This window comes from Aotus nancymaae, unplaced genomic scaffold (assembly GCF_030222135.1).
Source record: "Aotus nancymaae isolate 86718 unplaced genomic scaffold, 86718_ANA_hifiasm-v0.15.2.pri h1tg000006l, whole genome shotgun sequence".
In the NCBI taxonomy this organism is placed as follows: Eukaryota; Metazoa; Chordata; class Mammalia; order Primates; family Aotidae; genus Aotus; species Aotus nancymaae.
In genome coordinates this window covers 95914531-95935516 of record NW_026988417.1, presented here as the reverse complement: position 1 = coordinate 95935516, position 20986 = coordinate 95914531, and the positions used below count along the sequence as shown (strand labels likewise).

The window sequence follows — 20986 nt, the reverse complement described above, 5'->3', positions numbered from 1 at the left end:
CTGCCTCCCCGCACAGCCCCCAGCTTCACCTGCAAAGGTGTTGTTGCTCTCATGCTGTCCCTGGCTTCCTTCTCCCGGCTGGCGCAAGCCTTCTCTTCCAGTGGACCTGGTCAGCCAGCAGCTGCCTGCCCAGGCTCTCAGAAGCTGCCTCTGCTACTGCTGCGTTTTGCCAGAAGGGGCTGCCCAGACACACTGAGCAATGCTTTGGCAGAGTTTAAAAACTTAAAAAATATCCGAACACTTTCACTTATCATCCCAGGAGAGCTCTCAGCAGGCACAGCTGAAGAGGGACACTGAAATGTGTATTTTTCTTCAGACAGCTTCTCCTTTCCCTGACATTAACTTCCTTCGCTCCTATCCTCTCACCTCCCAACTCCCAAATCACAGCTCCCAATCTCCAGGCGTTAACACACATTCATTTCAAGAAAGGAATACATCACTGGTTTATTTGCAATCCACATGGGAATTCAATGCAGCCAAAGAATTTCCATTGTCCTGTTCCTTCTCTTTCCTCCCTATTGCCCTAAACCTCCTGGTAAAAGGTAGAAGAAAAAAAAAAAAAAACCACCAAACCACACAACACAGTTTTATCATTTAACAAAATCACAGTGTTCATGATTTTTCATTCAAATGGAAAAACAGATTGTGTAATTCTCTTCCATCGACAGCTTTCTTTCTCTGCCACACACAGCATAACATTCATGAGAACTCTGATGGCACGGAGGGCAATCCTCATTATATAAGACCCTAGGAACGCACAAAGCCATGGACAATCCGTCCTTTGTGGAGTCTCTGCACAGCCCCAGACAGACGCACATGCTGGCATTTCCTACCGTTCTAATTGCTGTGGGGATTCCGGATTCATCCACGGGCCCGATCCCTGGGTAATGTGGGGCTTTGATGACCGTCACTCTCTTCTCTTCCTCTGAGGATCGGTACAGTGGGATAGAGCTGCTGCTGGTGCCGTCCAGAGACTGTGCATGCTGGGGATATGTCTCTGTGGAATCTGTGCAGAAAATTTGGTAACATGGAATGTATTTGATGCACAATCATAAATTAACGGTGTCTTGTTGTATATTTATGCCAACTGTAACAGAGTCCATGTTTCCATCACTATCTCTTTTAACTCATTCACTCTCCATTTGAGCCAGTGGAAATTGTGTAGGTGTGCAGGGGACATACCAACAAGGCCTCACCATTTTATGAAGAAGGCTGGGGGAAGAATGGCATTTGCTAAAGGACTGTGTGGAAGCCTCTGTGTTAGTAAGTAGTGTAAATACGTGATCTCTGCTTATCCTTTCAGTAATCTTGAGGGAGGGCAGGACAGAAGGAGCAAGAACTGGTTTTATAGTGAGGGGCAGGAGCTGAGACAAGTTTAGTAATTTCCCTCATGTCATCATTTACATTAGTATTATTCTTGTGATATTGCTAACTACTATTATTTGCAAGTTTTGAAATGTATTTCTAGACAAAAGATATGATTGTTGAGTCGGTAACAGTGATTTCACAAAAATGAAGCGAAACCAAAAATCACTTAAAAAAATCTTCACATCCAAGCCTATGAAAGCTTATGAATAAATAAATGCTTTAAAATTATTGGTACTAACTCATATGTGTGTTTTTACCTTAAAATATCAAAACCCATGACTTTTTACTCTTTGAGGACAAAAATTGCCCTAAGGATATAATTTAGATGAGGCTTATCAAGTTCTTCATGTTTTTTAAGTAACTTCTAGTATACTTTCCTTTTTTTTTTTTTTGAGATGGAGTCTTGCTCTGCCACCCAAGCTGGAGTGTAGTGGCACAATCTCGGCTCACTATAACCTCTGCCTCCTGGGTTCAAGTAATTCTTTTGCCTCAGCCTCCTGAGTAGCTGGGACTACAGGCACATGCCACCATGCCTGGCTAATTTTTGTATTTTTTTTTTTTAGTAGAGACAGGGTTTCACTATATTGGCCAAGCTAGTCTTGATCTCCTCACCTTGTGATCCATCAGCCTTGGCCTCTCAAAGTCCTGGGATTACAGGCGTGAGCCACTGTATCCGGCCACTAACTTCTATATAGTTTCAGAAGCAACAGAGTACAGACATGCAGTATATATTCCATTTACTCCTGGTTCACAGGTATTTTTAAAAATCAACATTATTACCATTCCTCTGGTACAGTTAATATGCCTTTTTATTTTTCTGCAATTAATTTGAAAATGGTGGTGACAAAGAATGACACTTTGTTTATACTCTTTATGTCATGGTTTGTCAGGACTGCCACTCAGAAAGTCCTTTAATGTGGAAATGAAAAACATTCTCACGTTTCAGGTGGGACTCACTAGCATCATTTATGTGTATATGATATACAGCATATGTGAACCTATTTTTCATGAAAATTTTGCATAAAATATCATAACTAAACTTAAGAAATTTTAACTCATCAATATAAGGATAATAAAAATTAAGATCTCTCTAAGGTAAAATCCACTGTAATATTTGTAACTGCTGTTACTGTGATTATGACTATTTTCAATTTAGTTTGCATTAGAAAGGCATTTTTAATACCCTTTTTGATGAAGGATGGATAAGGTTAGTTATAAAACTGCTTGACTTGCTATTGAATGTGAAAGTAACATTCAAGCCAGTCCTTATTAAGACACAATGAGATATTTGACACTAATTGACTTTCTATTTAATTCCAAAAAGGACTTGAGTGGGCAGCCATGATGCTAGTATTTTTATCAGCAACAAATGTTTTCTGAACACTAACATGTGCAAAGTCCTACTCTAAGCAAGGAGAATCAACGCTGCCTTCACACCTGCTCCGTTACATTCTATGAACCCATAACTTACGCAATAGAAGTTAGTCCTTTATTTTATTATTCTCATATGTAGTTGTCATCTTTGCAATCTTTTGTCCTAAACTAAATATAAAATTCATCTAGGGCAAGGTAGATGTGCATATTCCCTCGAGGCCTATCACAGCACTGGCCAGCTGAAATTTGTTCAATGTTTACACAGGGAATTTCTTCCCATGTAGAATATTTTATATATTAAATCTACTTATCCATATGTTCTAAAATCAAAGCCTATCTACATTCAAGTATTTATGTTTTTTTGTTGGGTGGGGACAGGACAAAGCTTCATTCACTAAGACAGAAAATGAGACAGAGTCAGACTTTGTTAACAGTTATTTGGGGAAAATCTATGACTAGAATAATTTGTCGAGTTTTACTTTATGTGCGTGTAAATGCATAGTTCCATTTTAAACAACCCTAGATATAGCGGACTTCCATTATAATACTACACTATTGGCTGATTGTTACAGGGCAAAATTTTGGCAGAAGCAAGTTTTACTTTCTTCTACTCTAAAAGGACATCGTTGTAAGATTCACAGATGATCCTCAGGTATAGCATCAGAGAAGGTGCAGATATATTTAGACTTTAATAAGTCCCACGGTTACCTTTAAAGTTTTATAGTTATAGAGCTTTTGTTGACCTCAGAAGCTGAATTCCACCATGTGCATGCTGGATGCTGACATAAAATGTCCCTGAACAAACAAACGGCATCATATCCTTTCAAGACTGAGTCTGTACTAGGGGAGGAGGTGTGCTCTCTGCTGTCAGAGAAGCCATGGTGGCTCCAGTCCTGGGTTTGAGTTTTCTTCCCCCTGTTGCTGGTCCCCGTGGCCAGAGGACCGGGCTTCTCCTTTTGTGGGAGGTGCAGGATGGTCCTGCTGTCCTGAGAATTCTCCTCTGCTCTCTGCTGTCCTAGAAGTTTCCTAGTGAATCAACATCATGGAAACTTGTTCAGCCTGAATTCCTATGGTAGTTCAATTTTGCATTGTCTCTTGATATTTTAGGTTTTTTAAGCTACATTTTTACAAACTAAGAAATATTTATTACATTATTTTCTAAACTATCCAAATATATTTGACCATGGAAGAACATTTCTATCTCTGTATATCACGGCTTCTTTCCCGGGAGGCTACAAAGGTCCATGAGTCCCATGAAATTATCTGCTTACAATTTTTTAGGAATGTCCATTTGTTTTCTGGAGGAGAGCTCTATCTTTCGCTGAATTCCTAGTCCTCAAAGGGTTAAGAATGATGGCTCTATACAATGATGGAACCTTCATTTAAGGAACTCTTTTTTCTTTTTTTTTTTTTGAGATGGAGTCTCACTCTGTCACCCAGGCTGGAGTGCAGTGGCACGATCTTGGCTCACTGCAACCTCTGCCTCCCTGTTTAAGCCATTCTCCTGCCTCAGCCTTCCAAGTAGCTGGGACTACAGGCACCTGCCACTATGCCCAGCTGATTTTTGTATATTTAGTAGAGACAGGGTTTTACCGTGTTGGTCAGGCTGGTCTCGAACTCCCGACCTTGGTGATCCGCCCACCTCGGCCTCCCAAAGTGCTGGGATTACAGGCGTGAGCTACCACGCCCAGCCAAGGAACTCAAGTTTCTCTTGTGTGGCTTCCAGCTACCATATCCTTGACTGCAGGTCTTCTAGCCTTGGTTTGAATGGTGGTTTTCTACTTTGTGACTCAGTGGATGACTGTGTCACTGCTTTGTGGGGCAGCCTGCCCTCCTGTTAGCGTGTTTTAACTGTCAAACGATTCTCCCTTCTACAGACACCCAGGAAATAGTCCACGGTGGAAGATTTTCCAAAGACGAACAAGTTGCCCCAGTGAAAAGCCTGCACTCACGTCCTGCAGTGGAGCAAACCCCTCTGCCCTAAGTAGCCGTTTTCTTTCTCTTTCTACTCCACCACCTGAAACATTTAAGTGCTCACTCCAGGACCAGATATAGGTGGAGTCATCGTCTCGGAATATCATGGTGTCCATTTTCTCCCATGTTGGGTCCTCTGCCCCAGTTTGTCCCTGTGGATAGGGTCATGAAATAGCAGAGTGCTAAGTGCTCCCGCCTCACCTTGATGGCCCCTATTTTTCTCATGTGGTTGTACTTGCCGTATTGTGGTTGCCGTGGAAATCATGGTGAGTAAATTACTTACCAAGGGACGCGCCGTGCTGCATGACAATGCTGGAGTTGAGTGAGGCTGGCAGAGAATACGCCGAGGGGGAAAACGGCCTCTGATAGTAACTCATGGGACTCACGGCACCTCCAGAGTTTCCATTCACTGTTATCTGGCTCTGAGAAAAGTGCAAAGCCATCGAGTTAAAGCACATAGTTCCCCGTAAACATCATTCCATTAAGTGACAATAAAAGACTTCCAGTCACATGACAGTAATCAGCTGCCAAGCTCTTATTTATTTTGAAAACTGATGTCAGAGGGCATGGTCCGTTCTTTGCCTTCTCTCTCTTCCTTTATTTCTGAAAATCACTCTTTGTGTATCTGAGGGCCCAGGGATTGGTTAGGAAGAATGACGGCGGCTGACTAGCGGACATGCCACTCTGCCAACAGAGGTGCCAAATGGTATCAGTAGGAGTCAGTACCAAGTAAACGTGGAGGACACCTTTGCTCTGACAGTCGAAACGTCAGTGGTCAGAACACTGTCGTGCTGTTCCATGCAGCATTGACGTGATGCCCTTTGCCACGAGGCAAGGGATTGGTTCTCAGATTTAGTCAGGGATATCCTCTAGTGAAGGAACGCTTCCAGAGCAAGGTGACTAGCATAAGGAACCTGGTTGTTTGGATTTATATATCATGAAGCAACCTACTCTAGAAGGATCAGATATCTGGTAAAGGATCAGAAAGACATGCTCAACCACTGGCTTCTCCCTACTTCAGCTCATTTAGCACTTTATGAATCTCTGTCTGATTGCTGAATTATTCATCATTTTGACTGTTTCGTATCTGAGCATTTTCTATCCCCAACAGTATCTCAAGCTTCCTGTTGAAGATGGTCACATATATGCTTCTTTAATCATTTTTATAACATGCAGCCTAGTGCTAACGTCAGAGTATATGTTCAATAGATTCTGATTGAACTGAATCAGCTTAGTTCACAGATACCGAGCTCAGGACTATTAAGCATTCCTGTCTACCCACAGCACAACACTGACCAGTATGGAGCGCACACAATGCATGCAAATAAGACCAAGCATTAGTAAGAACATTTAGTTAATTTATCTTATAGTTAAATACACACAACACACATAGGCACACAGATAAAGAACCATAATTTGTGAAACTTTTCTACTTATTTAAAAAATAAACTTCTGTTACACGGGTTTGAAACATAGATATAGTAATTGCATATTTCCATGATTTCACTTTAAAGCAGATAGGGTTTCAAATGACCTAGAATAAGTCTAATTTCATTATTGTGTAGCCATACCACTTATGTCCCCAAATCAATACACATTTCATTATAAGCCTTGTGCTTATTGATTAAGTACTTCTTCAGGCGGTTAGAAAAATTACTGTCATATCATAACCAGCCATATCTCGAGGACCTGCTCCCTGGAGAGAGCTGGATATTCAAGTAAGTGTGAGGCACAGGCCTGCCCAAATCTTCAGAGGCTTTATGTGCCTCTGATGAATGATTTGAGGACACTCTCACCTCTTAGCCCAAATTAAGTTTGGTGGATCTTTGTCAATATCATCGTAATAGTATTATAATATGTTATAATTAATGTTAAAAGCTGAAGAATCCTTCTTATGAGAAACCATCAGGTTAACTAGGTTACTAAACTTAGGAAACTTGCTCTAAATCCTATTTTGATGGTTTCAATAATATTAACTAGGGGTTAAAAAAGTAAACACTGAAAGCAGATTTATTCTTTTATTGTGTTAAACCAATCAGGATTTTACAACTAAAATAATATCATTAGCATTTTAGAAAACACTATATTGTTATATCGAATTCATTATTAGGAAAGACATGTCATGGATAATCTATTTGCAATTTTAAACTGATAATTGAAATTAATCTCTGTTACAAGTAGCTCTGCTTGTGCCCACAAGACTGTATATAAGATAGTTAGCCTCCTGAAGAGTCTTAAAAACAGAAAATTGAACAGGTTAGTATGTAGATTGATACACTGTCACTGCCTGGTATTTTTAATTAAAGGTGCTGGTGAAGTTTTTAAAAGCTCAGAACCATTTGAAGCACAGTAGGATATGGTAGGAGCCCACACCTGCTACGCTCCTGGCACCTGGGGTCGGGCTGGTCCCCTGCAGCAGGGACTCACTGTGGGGTTAGGCCTGGAAAACGAGGCTCCTTCTGTAGCCAGTCTCTGAATGGAACATTTGAATGCAAAGTGTTAGACCCAGCCATTGTGGGAATACTAAATCCCATCACCAAAAAAAGCATCTTTTACTTTCTGTAAATTGCAGTGTCTTAAAAAACATATGGCTTATTATAACATTTCTCTGTGCATAAAATTTTCAGATTTATGAGCTTGATAGAACATAAAAATGATGTAGCACAAATAACATTTTGTCTGTGACAGTGTTTATGTGGAACTTCATTATAATATCAATTAAAAAATTACTATTTTTCGCTTGAAGCTCTGTGCCTTTCAAATGGAAGCCATTACCTAGACGTTATTTGCAATCTGTGCCATAAAATTTTGAAACATTTTAGCCACTCATGAATCATTTATTAGGGATTGCTTATCACATAGATATATTTAAGTAATATATGTATGGAAGAGATGTATATATTGCTATAAATGAAAGACAAATTATTGATATATAAAATTTAAACATGGCCGGGCACAGTGGCTCATGCCTGTAATCCCAGAACTTTGGGAGGCTGAGGCAGGCGGATCATGAGGTCAAGAGATTGAGACCAACGTGGCCAACATGGTGAAACCCCATCTCTATTAAAAATACAAAACTTAGGTGGGTGTGGTGGTGCACACCTGTAGTCCCAGCTACTTGGGAGGCTGAGGCAGGTGAATTGCCTGAACCCGGGAGGTGGAGGTTGCAGTGAGCCGAGATCGTGCCACTGCACTCCAGCCTGGCACCTGGTGACAGAGCCAGACTCTGTCTCAAAAAAAAAAAAAAAATTAAAAATGTATTCATAAATTTCTATACTGAAATGGCTCAGGAAGAATAATTTTAAAAAATCATACAGTTAAGTTTCTGTAAGGTAGATTAAGATTATTGACATCATTCACTCTTGGACAACAGATGAGTTCAAAAGTTGTAGCTATTAGAGAAGGAGGAGCAAGAAAAATGAGCCTCATGCAGTCAGTAAGCATTCATGTGAGAAACAAGGATATAGGACAGCGTCACACAGGACACATTAATGTGACACTGTGGGAAAACTACTAACAGGTATTAATACTGGTTAAAATGTTTTGAAAAATTTTAGACTTTCTCTTTGATCATAACATATTGTAATGTATATTTATGTAAATTTCTGAGATAAGGCAAATCACTGTGCAACTCATCAGCTACAGTAACACGAGAAACCGTAAGTAACTATTTCAGAGTACCTGTAAGTAATTCTAAAATGAATGAAGAGAATAAGTGACTTTTTCAGCCTTTAGTAGGTTTATGAGAATGACTGTAGTGATTTCCCTGACAGATGGCACAGAATTGGTTTCGGAATCGACACCTATGCGAATAAAAATGTCAGCTGAAAAATGAGATGGCACAATAAATCAGTCCTTTTAAGGAAAAGGTGGAGGCAAAGAAAGACAGAATAATTACATGAATGGCCGCAGGGGTGGTTAAGGTGGTGCCATCTGTCACAGCAGACCTCTGACCCCAGGTGGGGGAGGGTGTCTCAGAACGGCCAGTGGTGTCAGAGTCACCAATCTGCAGCTCCTCTAGCATGGCTGTGGAGGACTCGCTCTCTGAGCGGGAGGAGTGCTCGGCCAGGGAGGAGTCTGTAGTCAGAGAGCCTGTGTCGTAGCTGTGGATAAGGCTTTCAGGAGCTGGGAGCAGGTGTTTGTATAAGCAATGGGAAAGGCTCTGGGGTGTATGCAGGCGTGAAGACCCCAAACCATCGGGTGGTGGAAGGCTAAGTGATGCTGAGCTGGCAACACTGCCTGGTGAGAAAGTGGCTCGGTTCAAAGGTACCACGGAAGGAGGGCATGGAGGAGAGGCTTCTGGTGTGGTTTGTCTGTGTGTCTGTGAAGCATTTACCTCCAACACACTGGAAGGTAAGTTCTGATTTCCAAGCTGAGTATGAGGAAAAAATAATAAGAGATAAATTATCCAATTAACAAAAATACCTCTTTTTGCGATGTGGCAGAGAAGGCAAAGCATCGGTTTTATTTGCAAGCACTTCAAGGAGTGACATTGAGATGGATTAGGTGCCAACCGGATGAGTGCAGAAAAAGCATGCAAACAGGAGGAACGCGAATCCAGTCAGTGTGTTTTGGAAACCAGGCCGGTTTTCACACAGCACTGCAATGGAATTTTGGGTAGGGGCTTGAGAGTGTTGGCATAATGAAACTTTTTCCTCAGGAGTTTTAGTTTTTGCATTTCTGACAATAATATCATATCATACTATTGGTCAGCAGAATTGGTTTGCCCTTCACTAGAAAAATCTTATGGCATAACTGCCTCCCCCTTGCCAAAATATCCCCAAAACATAAATCTGTCTTATTTTTTTCCTGGTTTATGAATCTAAATATCGATGATACTAAACACAACTAAGTGGAAAAGATATTTTATTTCCTTTCCACTTATCAAATCTGTTCTTTGATTTCTCTACCAAATACGGAAAGAACTGGACTTCAGAATATCCTGGCAATGCAAATAGAGGTACCATGTGTGAAAATGAAAACCAGCCACTGATAATGGTTAGAATGTACCCTAGTTGGTTAGAACTACAGTTGGCATTAAATCTTAGGTAAAGGAGAAAGAAACTGAAGGCAAAACAAAAGATTTAACAGCTCCAAGGCCATATATAACCCAACAGCCTAAATATAGCAGAGGAACCCTCTGTAGAAGGCAGAGAAAAGATGGTCATTTGAACATTTTACAGCCACCTGTGATAGCCTTGATGATGTCTGACCACACATGACAAATAGAATGATAAGCACCCAATTCAACGTAAGTAAGTAACACTCCAAAGCAAGTTTTCTTACTTGTTTTTTCTACGTTTCAGAATAGATAGTTTTTGGAGGGGGTGTTTCAGGGAAGAGATGGCTTTGCGATAGATAGCCAGAAGTATTGGAAGATATTAGTACAAAAATGGGAAATGAATGAAAGAGCTGTATAAACTTAGAAGTATTGCCTAGCAAAGATTTAAGTAGTACAATTTGGTGTTCTTCGCAGGCCATAATTTTCATGATGGCTGATGTCTTGTGGGTTGTTGGCCTAAAAAGAAAGTTACAATAATTTTTTTCTCAGACTTTTACTTGAATACTTTAAAAAATCCCCATCACATAAAAGGATGTCTCTGAATCATAGATCCCTTAGAAATCTGATAAAAGCAACTGATCCTTCTTTTACGGAAATGCACAATTTCATACTTACATAAAGTTCTGCATAAACTTCAGGGGGACAGAGACACTCTAAGGCAAATCCTTAATCTGACGGGTTAAGAAACCCCAACCTTGGATAAAAAGACAGATTTTCTCGTCCTAATTTTACTTAATATGATTTTTTTTCTTGTTTAAACATAGTCATTTAAAATGTGATATATATATGTATATTTTACTGTTTATGGTTGTTTTAATCTCTAGAAATAACTGACCAAAATCTTAGCTACCCAGAACCTAAAATGTTTTGGTGAGAATGCATTCTTATTATTACCGAGTACTTATAATAACTGCAATCTTATTGGAGGTAAAACTATAATATTATAAAATTATCATAATTCTAACTTAATGTACTAAAATTCTGCTGTAAGTCTGAATGTAATTCAGTATAAAGCAGTCTTTGGCTAGTGTCACTAAAATTTCCCCTAACAACGCAGTTTTACTAAGGATGTTTCCATGTCATATGAATCTCTTTCTAGTTTTGTTTATGCTAAATGAAAACTCTAAGAAATAATGCAAATCATACAAAAGGATTTGAGTCATCTGCTCAGGAGACTTTTCCCTTTAAAATTAAAAGAAAAACATCTAATGACTTTAATCCCTATTGGATTGACTTGTTCATATCCTTTGACTTGAAACATATCAAAAGCTGAAGCATATTCTCTCTAAAATCATCCTTGTCATAGGTAATATGATCATTAGTTTGCATAGCATAGTGTCTGGGGATGGCCCTCATCCATTCAATTGTTCTTCCAAATAGAATGTCCACAGAAAACAGAATTATTCCACCTTTTGAGTTTCTTTCACCATCTCCTGACATGCTCCTGGTTTTGAGTCTTTCTTTCAATGCATGCATGTGTATGTGTGTATGTATGTGTGTGTGTTTGTGAGTGTGTGTAAGGCATGAAATGCCTCTTGGCGAGTCACATTACACATAAATTTCTACAGATAAAACTCAATAATTCAACAGCGTACTGGTCACCTACAAAAAAACTTTTATAAGACTCCAATCTCCACATGAATGGAATACCCTGTAGACTCAGGGGGAGGGAAAGACCATGTTACACGTTTCTCCTAAGGAAAATAAGGAGAGCAGCAGAAAAAGTGTGAAAGGGGAAGAAGGCGGTATTTTCCCTATCTGGACTACCTTGAAAATAGGGAAAACTAGCTTAACCAAGCACATTTTTCTTCTTACTTCATGAGTGGCAAGTAGATGACTGCAGAAAAATCATCCTAATTGTTTCATGTCTGCTTTTTCTCAAGACCATGGAAGGCTAAGGTGTTTGAATAGGGATCAAGGGTCACCAACTTTTTGTGAGTATAAAATTTTTTTTTTCTTTCCCCAACTGTTGAGCTAGCAGGAAGGGAATAATGAGAAACACCAGCTAGCAGCTAGCAGCTGCCTGGTCTTCTGCAAAGGACAGGGACAGTGCTTAAACCTTAATATGATGGATGCACCAAGAGAGAGCACCTGCTTACTCAAACTGGCACAGAGCTTCTTCGTCCAAATGAATCCAAGTCAGAATGCTAAAGAGAGCCCATGGATGAGAGAGATCACCAAATCAACGTTGGAGTTCCCGAGGAAAGAAAGAGCAAGGAGATTCAAGGAGGGTGAGCTTCAGCAGTGGAAAAAGCGTGTTGACTTGGATGAAGGTCCTGCAAACTCAAGCGCCCATCATGGGCGAGGAAAATATCCAGGATGTGCAAATCAAGCCCCTGTCAGATGACAGGGAATGATGGGACCGATGGCACACTGCAGAAGGCATGTTCCCCCTCAAGGCGGGCTTGATTTGCCCATATCCTCTGCCTTGAAACACACCAAAAGCTAAAGCTTACTCTCTCTAAAACCACCATAGTCATGGGTAATATGATCTTCAGTTTGCTCATAAACTCAGTGACAACACATCTATAGTCACAAGCTCCTAAGCCCTCAGTTGCGGATTCAGTAGATGTAGAAGCTGGAGGTGAAAGAGGGTAGGTGTGAAGCTGGGATACGAAGAAGGAGTGCGTGGTCAGGCATAGGGAGAGGGGAGTAAAGTGCTTATTGGGACCCAAATTTAAACAGTAATTGAGATAAATTCTGTTCCAATGCAATCTTTGAAAGAAAATCAAAATCAATGCAAAAAAGATAAAACACCCATAATGAACAAAAATGTCAAAAATTTAAATAAAGACCATGCCACGTCATAGGAAAAGAGAAAAAAAAATTGGGTCTGGAGTTTTTAATGCAAGAAAACTCATCAATAATATTTTCAAAATCTACATTTTTGCTTATTTCAGTTTTAGTTGAGAGAATGGATATGTTTGACAATTTCCAATTTACTGATGGCAATCTTAAATAATTTTTAATTAATTTAAGGTGAAGTAAACATGTAATAGGGCAAGCGTGGTGGCTCACACCTGTAATCCCAGCACTTTGGGAGGCTGAGGCAGGTGGATCACCTGAAGTCAGGAGTTCAAGACCAGCCTTGCCAACATAGTGAAACCCTGTCTCTACTAAAAATACAAAAATTAGCGAGGCATGGTGGCGGGTGCCTATAATCCCAGCTACTTGAGAGGCTGAGGCAGGAGAATTGCTTCAACCTGGGAGGTGGAGGTTGCAGTGAGCTGAGATCCCACCACTGCACTCCAGTCTGGATGACAGAGCAAGACTCTGTTTTAAAAAAAATTGTTTTGCTTTAAATAAAATATTTAAATTTAAAATAATGTGTGAGTGTTAATAAACCTGCATTTTAATTAAAAAAAAATCTAATGACATAAACATTCTAGGAAAAAACTCATTCACAATATACAAAATAGTATTTGGGGGAAAAGAATTTCCTTCCACCCCAGGCTTGACATGGCCTGTGCTCGAGGATCCTAACATCTCTCTCTTAACATCTTTCATATTGAGCTTCTAGGTCTCATTTCTCAAGGAACATGAGGGATATATATTAAATGTCAAGCAAAGAAATTTGAAGGCTTTTGTTCTCTTTTTTCCAGAAGCATTGACAGTAATTGACTTGAAAAGAAAATATCTAGGAAGAGGTGAGAAATGCCAGATATAGGTGATGGGGAGGAAGGCAGCAAATCACACTGCCATGTGTGGACCTATGCAGCAATCCTGCATGTTCTTCACATGTACCCCAAAACCTAAAATGCAAATAAAAAAAAGCCAACCTTTACCTCCCATCCCCACATGCTTTTGGGACAATTTGCCCCCTCTCTCCTGGCCTGTCCTGGGGATATGAGGAGACATGCCGGGCCGCTGTGTCTATGCCAGGTCATCATTTTGCTGGCCACGGCTGGTTAAGAAGGGAGAAGGACTGGACTCTGCTAGGTAAATGGGGCCCTGCCTCCCTCCTGGGAATTTGAATTATATGACACTGAATGGCCCCTCAGGTAGCTGTGGGTACCCAAATGCAAGAAGTCAGAGAATGTCATGGAAACCCATGGACAACTTGGAGTAATGACAGAGCAGAAACTAAGAGAGAGAGACACAGGGAAGTCTATGCAGTTCCTCCGATTAAGGAGGGAGGGCAGCTGCCTGGTCGCTGCCCATTTTCCTAAGGCCTGGCTATACTGCCTGCATTGTAATGATGTGAGATTGTCTGACGGCCTCATAATAAAAATTATTTTAACCATATGCTCCCCACCAAAGACCTGGTGACAAATGATGTAACATTGTCACGCAGATTGGGCACATCAATGGCACGTGGCATCTGAATCAGGGGAGTATTTCTGTGGTACTCTGTGGTATTCAGATGGGGAATATGGTTTTGCATCTGGGAAAGTGTTGTATTTTAAGAACAATGCCAAAATATGGGATTGGGATTTAAGAATCAGCTTGTGTGAGAACGTAGAGGCAGCAGAGGCTACTGGCTGAGCTGTGGATCTCCAGTCAGGCAGACTTGGGCAAGCTGTTTCATTTCCTTGGCCTCAGTTCCTTCATGTATAAAATATAGACATGGATAAAACCGATCTTTTAAAACCTGTAAAAATTAAGTGGGGCAATGTAAAGTGTTTAGCACAGTGCCTGGTGCGCTGTAATAGCTCTCAAAAAAGGAGAAGCATGTTTTAAAAAATTAAAATGCTGGCAAGGAAGAGGACTGCTCTGCACAAAGCCAGCAGCAGGGCAGGGAGGAGAAAAATCACATGAACACTGTCAGACAGAGGCAGAAGAACATTTCCTCTCCTTTGCTCTGTGGATAACCATGCAGAAGTTAAGGAAGGCAGATCACGACCCGGTATTAAAAATACTTTCCAATAATTAGATCTCAGAAATGGCCGAGCACTGGATTGCTGCCTCAGAATGTAACTGAGCTCTTCATTAAGTGAATTTAGAAGAGGCTGGATGCCCATCTATTGGGAGATGTTGAAGAGGAGGTTTTATTTCTAAACTCATGTTGGGCTCCCAAGTATTCTCTAATGTTCAATTATGTAAATACACACACACGCATGCATGTGCACAGACATCAAATGGAGAAAGTACCAAAGATCTGATCAACTAATAGCATTACGACCCCACAGAAAGGAAGCCATACGAATAGACTACATCAACGATCGGGGCTAGTCTGGATAGGAATGTTCCAGAAAGTGTGTTCTGCAGTTCTGCAGCTTTCACCCCCACTGCTGACATGTCTGCATTACTCTGTCCTCCTTAGCATCTACATACTGATCCCATGGAGCCAAAGAAATGAGTTTCCTCTCCCTTCTACATGACAGGCAGGCAAATTCCCCTTTGAGTCCCCAACATATGTGCAGTGGCAGCTGTGAAGGTGAGGCCTTGGCAAATGATCGATTATGTTGTTTCATAATGGACAGGACAAGCTTATCTTCCTGAAGCAAAGAACATAGCACAGATGCCATAGAAACTGTCTGGGGTGCAGCTTTTTGCTGCCTTTCCAAAGGGTCTGGCTTATACCTTCACTTATTTGACACTGAGAACAATGTGACATTTTTAGCACAGGATATCTGGTCACACAATGACTGAAGGATAACATGCCTCATTTCTGGTCTGTTTGTAGGAGGTAAATTAAAGCACATGCCACTTAGAAAATACTGTGAAAAACTGTCAACTATGAAGAGAATTTCTAACAGTGACCTGTAGTTTTCTTGTTAAACGAATGGTCAGACTTTAATAACAACAAAACTATGTAAGTGCAACTTCTGGAACACTGACATGTACTTTTCTCATCTTGCTGTACTTTTATTGCTTGGGCCTGCTAATTCCTGGGAGTCTAATTCTTTATAATGGAGCACATATTTGGCTGATTCACAGTGTACGGCTTACAGCACTTGGCATTTGCTAAAACTTGCCAGAATGTGGAGTGCAAGTGTTTAAAATGGAAAGGTCACCATTGTGAAAGATCATGACACGGAAAATGAGACTTAAAAATGAAGCATGTCATACTAGTCAAGATGTAGACAGAAGCCAAATGTCCACTGATGGATAAATAGATAAAGAAAATGCGGTGTATACACACAATGGAATACTACTCAGCCTTAAAAAAGATGGAAATCCTGCCATATGCTGTAACATGGAACAACCTAGAGGATGTTACACCAAGTGAAATAAGCCAGTCTGAGAAGGACAGATGTCTGAGCAGAGAAGAGAGTGATGGTTGCCAGGGGCTGGGGGAAGGCGGAAGTGAGTTGCTATTCAGTGGGCATAAAGTTTTAGTTGGCATAAAGCAAGATCAATAAATTCTTTTTTTTTTTTTTAGAAATAGAGAAAGAAAAGAAAGAAAAGCAAAGAAAGAAAGGAAGGAAGGAAGGAGGGAAGGAGGGAGGGAGGGAGGGAAGGCAGGGAGGGAGGGAGGGAGAGAAAGAGAAAGAAGATGAATAAATTCTAGAGATCCGCTGCACAGCATGGTGCCTATAGTTCACAATACTGCACTGCACCCTTACAAATTTGTGGAGAAGACAGATCTCGTGTTAAACGTTCTTACCAAAATTTTAGACAGAGAATAAAAACTGCAACAACTTCATGCTACCTTTTTTACAAAGCCTGTTAAAAGAGGGCACACCATTTTGGAACAAACTGAAAGTCTGTTGAAATAAACTTTTATCTACCAGTAAAATATATATATATATATATATATATATATATATATATATATATATGTATTTTCAACAACCAGTATTGTTGAAAATAATATATTTCTTTTTCCCAATCACATGCATAATTTGGAAAAATATTACTTAAAGATGATGACAGCTACTATATGTTGAGGAATTACTATGAAGCAGGCACCATGCCCAGATCCTTATATGCTTATGTTACCCAAACCTCCCAGCAGTTCTATGAATGGTTGTTAGTATTGTCCCCGTTTTATAGATGAGAAAACTGCTGCTTGGGGAGGGCGAATAACTAGGTGAATGGTTTTATGTTAATAAGATCTTGAAAGAGCTGACTGCCCGACCACTCTCTTCCCCATTCCAAGAAAGCCTCCTTCCCCACCACGGAATCAATGTAAGTTTTCAGCTTTCATTTCATAACTTGTCTTATCAACAGCATTTGCGCAGGTAACCATCCCTTCCTCTCCACATATTTTCCTCGCATGGCTCTTAGGATGCCACATCTTCCTGAATTTCCTCCTCCCCTAGAGGACGCTGCTTTCAGTCTCTTCTGCAGCTTCTTCCTCTTAATGTTGAGATTCACTCGGGCTCAACTCTTGGCCCTCCCCTTTTCTCTGTCCTCCCTCCCCAGTGATCTCACGCCATCTCACGGCCGCAAAACCCATCGATTAGCCAATGGCTCGTACCTCCAATCAGGACCTTTCCCCTGAAGTACAGGCTCTCACAACCGAGTGCATACTTGACCACTTCGTGTGGGTGTCTAACAAACACCTCAAACTTCCTGTATCCCAAACGGAACCTCTGAAGTTTCCACCAACCTGCTCCACCCACAGCTGTCCAGTCTGAGCTGATGGCAACGCCCTCCTCCAGCTGGAGTCAACCTTGACTTTTCTCTTCCTCACATCCCACATGCAATCTGCCAGGAAGTCCTGTTAGCTCAACTTTCAAAATACATTCTCACAATCTGATTTCTCACCACCTCCTCTGCTGGCCCCTGCTCGGAGCCCCCATCATTTCTCACCCAGATGACTGCAGTAGTTTCCTAACTGGTTTGCCTGATGTCCTCCTTGCCCCACTATGGTGCATTTTTCACCAAGCTGCCAGAATAATTTTGTTAAAATATAAGGCAAATAATGATGGTGGTAGTCTCAACATCTTCCAATGGCCTCCATTTTTATTGAGAGTAAACGTCAAAATCCTCGAATCTGGTCTTTGTTATCTCTGACTTCACTTCCTATCACTCTCACCTCACTTACTTCCTCTCCCTCCCTCAGGCTTCCTTCTGGTCCTCCCACAGCCCCAGCATGATCAACCTTAAAAGCTTTACATGAGACGTTTCCTCTGCCTGGAATATTCTTCCCCCTTCAAAGCTGTTCTGTCTTCTCAGAGAGTTCTATTGACTGAGCTACCATTCTTGACATGACATCTGGTCTCCACGTCTCGACTTTGCACGGCAAAATTCAATTTCCACAGAGTAATCTAATATATGTAATTTATTCAAGTTCTTATTAATGTTTGCCCCCTCCTGCCACACACAGACAAATTTTAAGCATGAAAGATTTCAAATCCAGCTCTGTCACTAGAACAGACTTGACATAGGTCAGGCACGCAATAAATATTTGTTGAATAAATAGCAGTGACAGGATCTGAAATCTTGACTTTTGGATGGTGCTGATACCCTGGGGATTATATAATGAAACCAACTGTCCCTGCTCAGCCTGGATAAAACCATGCAAAACAAAGGTTATCAACTTGTTTTCAAACATCACAAAACCACTCTGAAGAAGCAAACTATGTTGGCTGAGTCCAGTGACTGACACGTGTTCCTGTGACTTCTCCTACCCCTGCTTCCTGGCGTGCCCATCCTGGGATGCCCGTGAGTCTGCCCACTGGCACTGGGACAGGTCTGTCTGTACAGTCGCAGAGGGCTTCTGCTCCCTCAGACCTTCCTGGACTCCTGAACCCCATCAAGACACATCTGCCTTAGCTCCCAGTGCCACGGCCCCGTATCCCCTTGTCACTGGTGAGTAACTCTTTCACAATGAGAGCTAGCAGTCGTTCTGGGTGCCAGCCCTGCAGCCAGACTGCTAGGGTTGTATCCTGGTTCTACCCTTTGCCAGCTGCATGACCCTGGGGGAGCAACTTGTGTTTCCTTATCCATAAAATAAGGACGGTAGTAATACCTACTCCATGAGACTGTGGAAATTATTAATAAACATAAACAAGCTGGAACAGTGCCTACAGAGAGTAAACGCTTCGTATTTGTTAGCTGCTATTAATGTTATTATTATCATCTGATTTCACAGGGGCTTTCAGAACATATTACCTTAATTAAAAGAAATTGCTCTACTGAATGAATTTTGTACATCTTGATTTGCTGATGGAGAAGTAGAGGTATGATAAAACTCATTTGTCTTTTTAATCATTTACTTTATGAGTGGGTGGGGTGATCTTGGTGTCAATTAGTTATTTTTTGGGGATTTTCTACACAGTTAAAAATGTATCTCCTCATTTGAGACCAGCCTGACCAATATAGTGAAACCCTGTATCTACTAAAAATACAAAAATTAGCTGGGTGTGGTGGTGTGTGACTGTAATCCCAGCTACTTGGGAGGCTGAGACAGGAGAATCGCTTGAACCTGGGAAGTGGAGGTTGCAGTGAGCCAAGATCACGCCATTGCACTCCAGCCTGGGCAACAAGGGTGAGATTCTGTCTCAAAAAAAAAAAAAAAAAAATGTATATATATATATGTTTTGGATGATCTTTAACAACTTAGATACGAAAAGGAGTAATATACAAATTACTTAGGCACCAATGTTTTCAATACTAACTACTGCTGTTGCTGCTACCATGATATCTTTTATTAATAGCTATCATTTATTGAGGGCTTGCTCTATCTAGTCCATGGTAATTCCCTAGTCTTACCATAACCTATGAATTAAGGACCGATTATTATTCTCATTTCTTTGTTCAGACTCAGAGAAGTTTAGATGAATATCTCATCACATAGACAATGATGCCTGGATTAAAAGCTACAGTTTATCCTTAAAGTTTATGCTCCTAGCACTACATTATTTTATGGAGAAGTCAAAAAGAGAAACACGTTTCTTCTGCTAACAGACTAATACATGTGAGCAGAAGGATGCTATGAGAGAATGCTACATATATGGAAAGAAAGACTTACTTCCTGCAAGCCTGGATAATAAAAGTTGACTAATACACTTTCTGAAATGATAAACTGATCAAGTTTTAGTGAAAATAAATATTGAGTTGCAAAGAGACAGATACTGCTTAAAATTAAGAGAACTATTCCCCACCAAAGCAAACTATAATTGACAATTATTTGAAGAGATTTTCTACATGTAAATAAAGTAAAACTAAGTATAAAAAGTTCTAATATGAAAAATATTTCTTTGAAACCTAAATATGCTTTACGTCCTGAAGTAGTTTGCAGTGTCTTAAACGATAACTGACCCATCAGTAATTTCTCATAAATATCTAGAAGAAAAAAACTTTTAGAACATGATTTTTGGATGAAAGATCTGTATACACATACTTAAATTGAAAAATACCTAGAAATTTGCTGATGAATTTAGTAGGGTTTTAAATCGGAAAATGGTTTCTTTCTCCTTTCCCTTCCTGCTTGGAAACTAACAAAACATTAGGTCGTATAAGAAGCCCAAACCAAAAAAGTTAGTGTCTCTACAGTACGCATGTATTAATAAGAGACTGAGAAGCGTCCTGTACCACCCTGCAGTCTGAGGACTGCGAGGTCGCTGCAACGGCAGATTTTTGTCTCTCTTGCTGAAGAGGTATCTTTGCAGTCTCTGGAGGAAGCTCAGGTAGCCGTTTGTGGCTTTCAGGATCCTGTCCTGAAAGGGGAGCTATCTGAATGGAAAGAGATGCTGTGTGTGTCTCAGGCACTGGATGAGGGGTCAGTGAGCAGGACCGTTGGAGAAATGACGGTACTTCGACAGATTTGGAAAACTGTGGAGAGTTAATGGGGCTGCTACTTCCTAGATCCTGGTTATGGGTTAGTTTCAAGGTAGAAATTCTCCGAGTTTGAGAATCTTGCCTGTAGTCCTCTTGTAGAACTGGGGTGTTGATGTTAGTGAATGGGGCAGGATCCGTGCTGGAAGCTGCTGGTAGTGGATTAGTGATTTTTTGTGTATATGACACGGTTGTGTTAGATTCTTCAGAATATACAATTGTCTGTCTGGAATCTTCATTGGAATACATAGTTCCCTGAAGAGGTTTTTGGTTAGTAAAGTACTCTGTACAGGAGGGAATTTGTGTGTTAGTTACTAACTGGTCTAAAATCACACCCTTTGTGTGACTGGTTATCAAAGAGCTATGAAGGCTCTCTTTTCTGTCTGGTGGAGGGGGTGCCTGGATTGACAAAGGGATCCAGAAAAAGAAATAAAGTTGAAAGAAAAACAGAGAGAAAGTCAAAGTTAGTCATGAAAGAAACCAGTGTCGACCTTGTCCTTACAGAAGTAAAGCAATGCCACACCTTCTGATTACACT

The 20986-nt window shown here is 40.6% G+C and overlaps 1 protein-coding gene across 30 annotated transcripts in view; it reads right to left on the bottom strand.

Annotated features, from left to right (window-relative positions):
- SORBS2 (sorbin and SH3 domain containing 2) overlaps positions 1 to 20986 on the bottom strand; it is a 235546-nt gene that overhangs the window by 82805 nt on the left and 131755 nt on the right. For 25 of the 30 annotated variants that reach the window (XM_064369679.1, XM_064369624.1, XM_012452826.2 and 22 more), the window contains 2 exons: positions 5000 to 5138; positions 834 to 1006 (listed from right to left, as the gene is read on the bottom strand). In XM_064369679.1, the coding sequence (XP_064225749.1) occupies positions 834 to 1006; positions 5000 to 5138 (312 nt within the window). Of the gene's footprint in view, positions 1 to 29; positions 638 to 833; positions 1007 to 4999; positions 5139 to 8614; positions 9089 to 20206; positions 20849 to 20986 lie in introns of those variants that run through there. The other 5 variants (XM_064369617.1, XM_064369689.1, XM_012452828.3 and 2 more) reach the window with 4 other exon arrangements.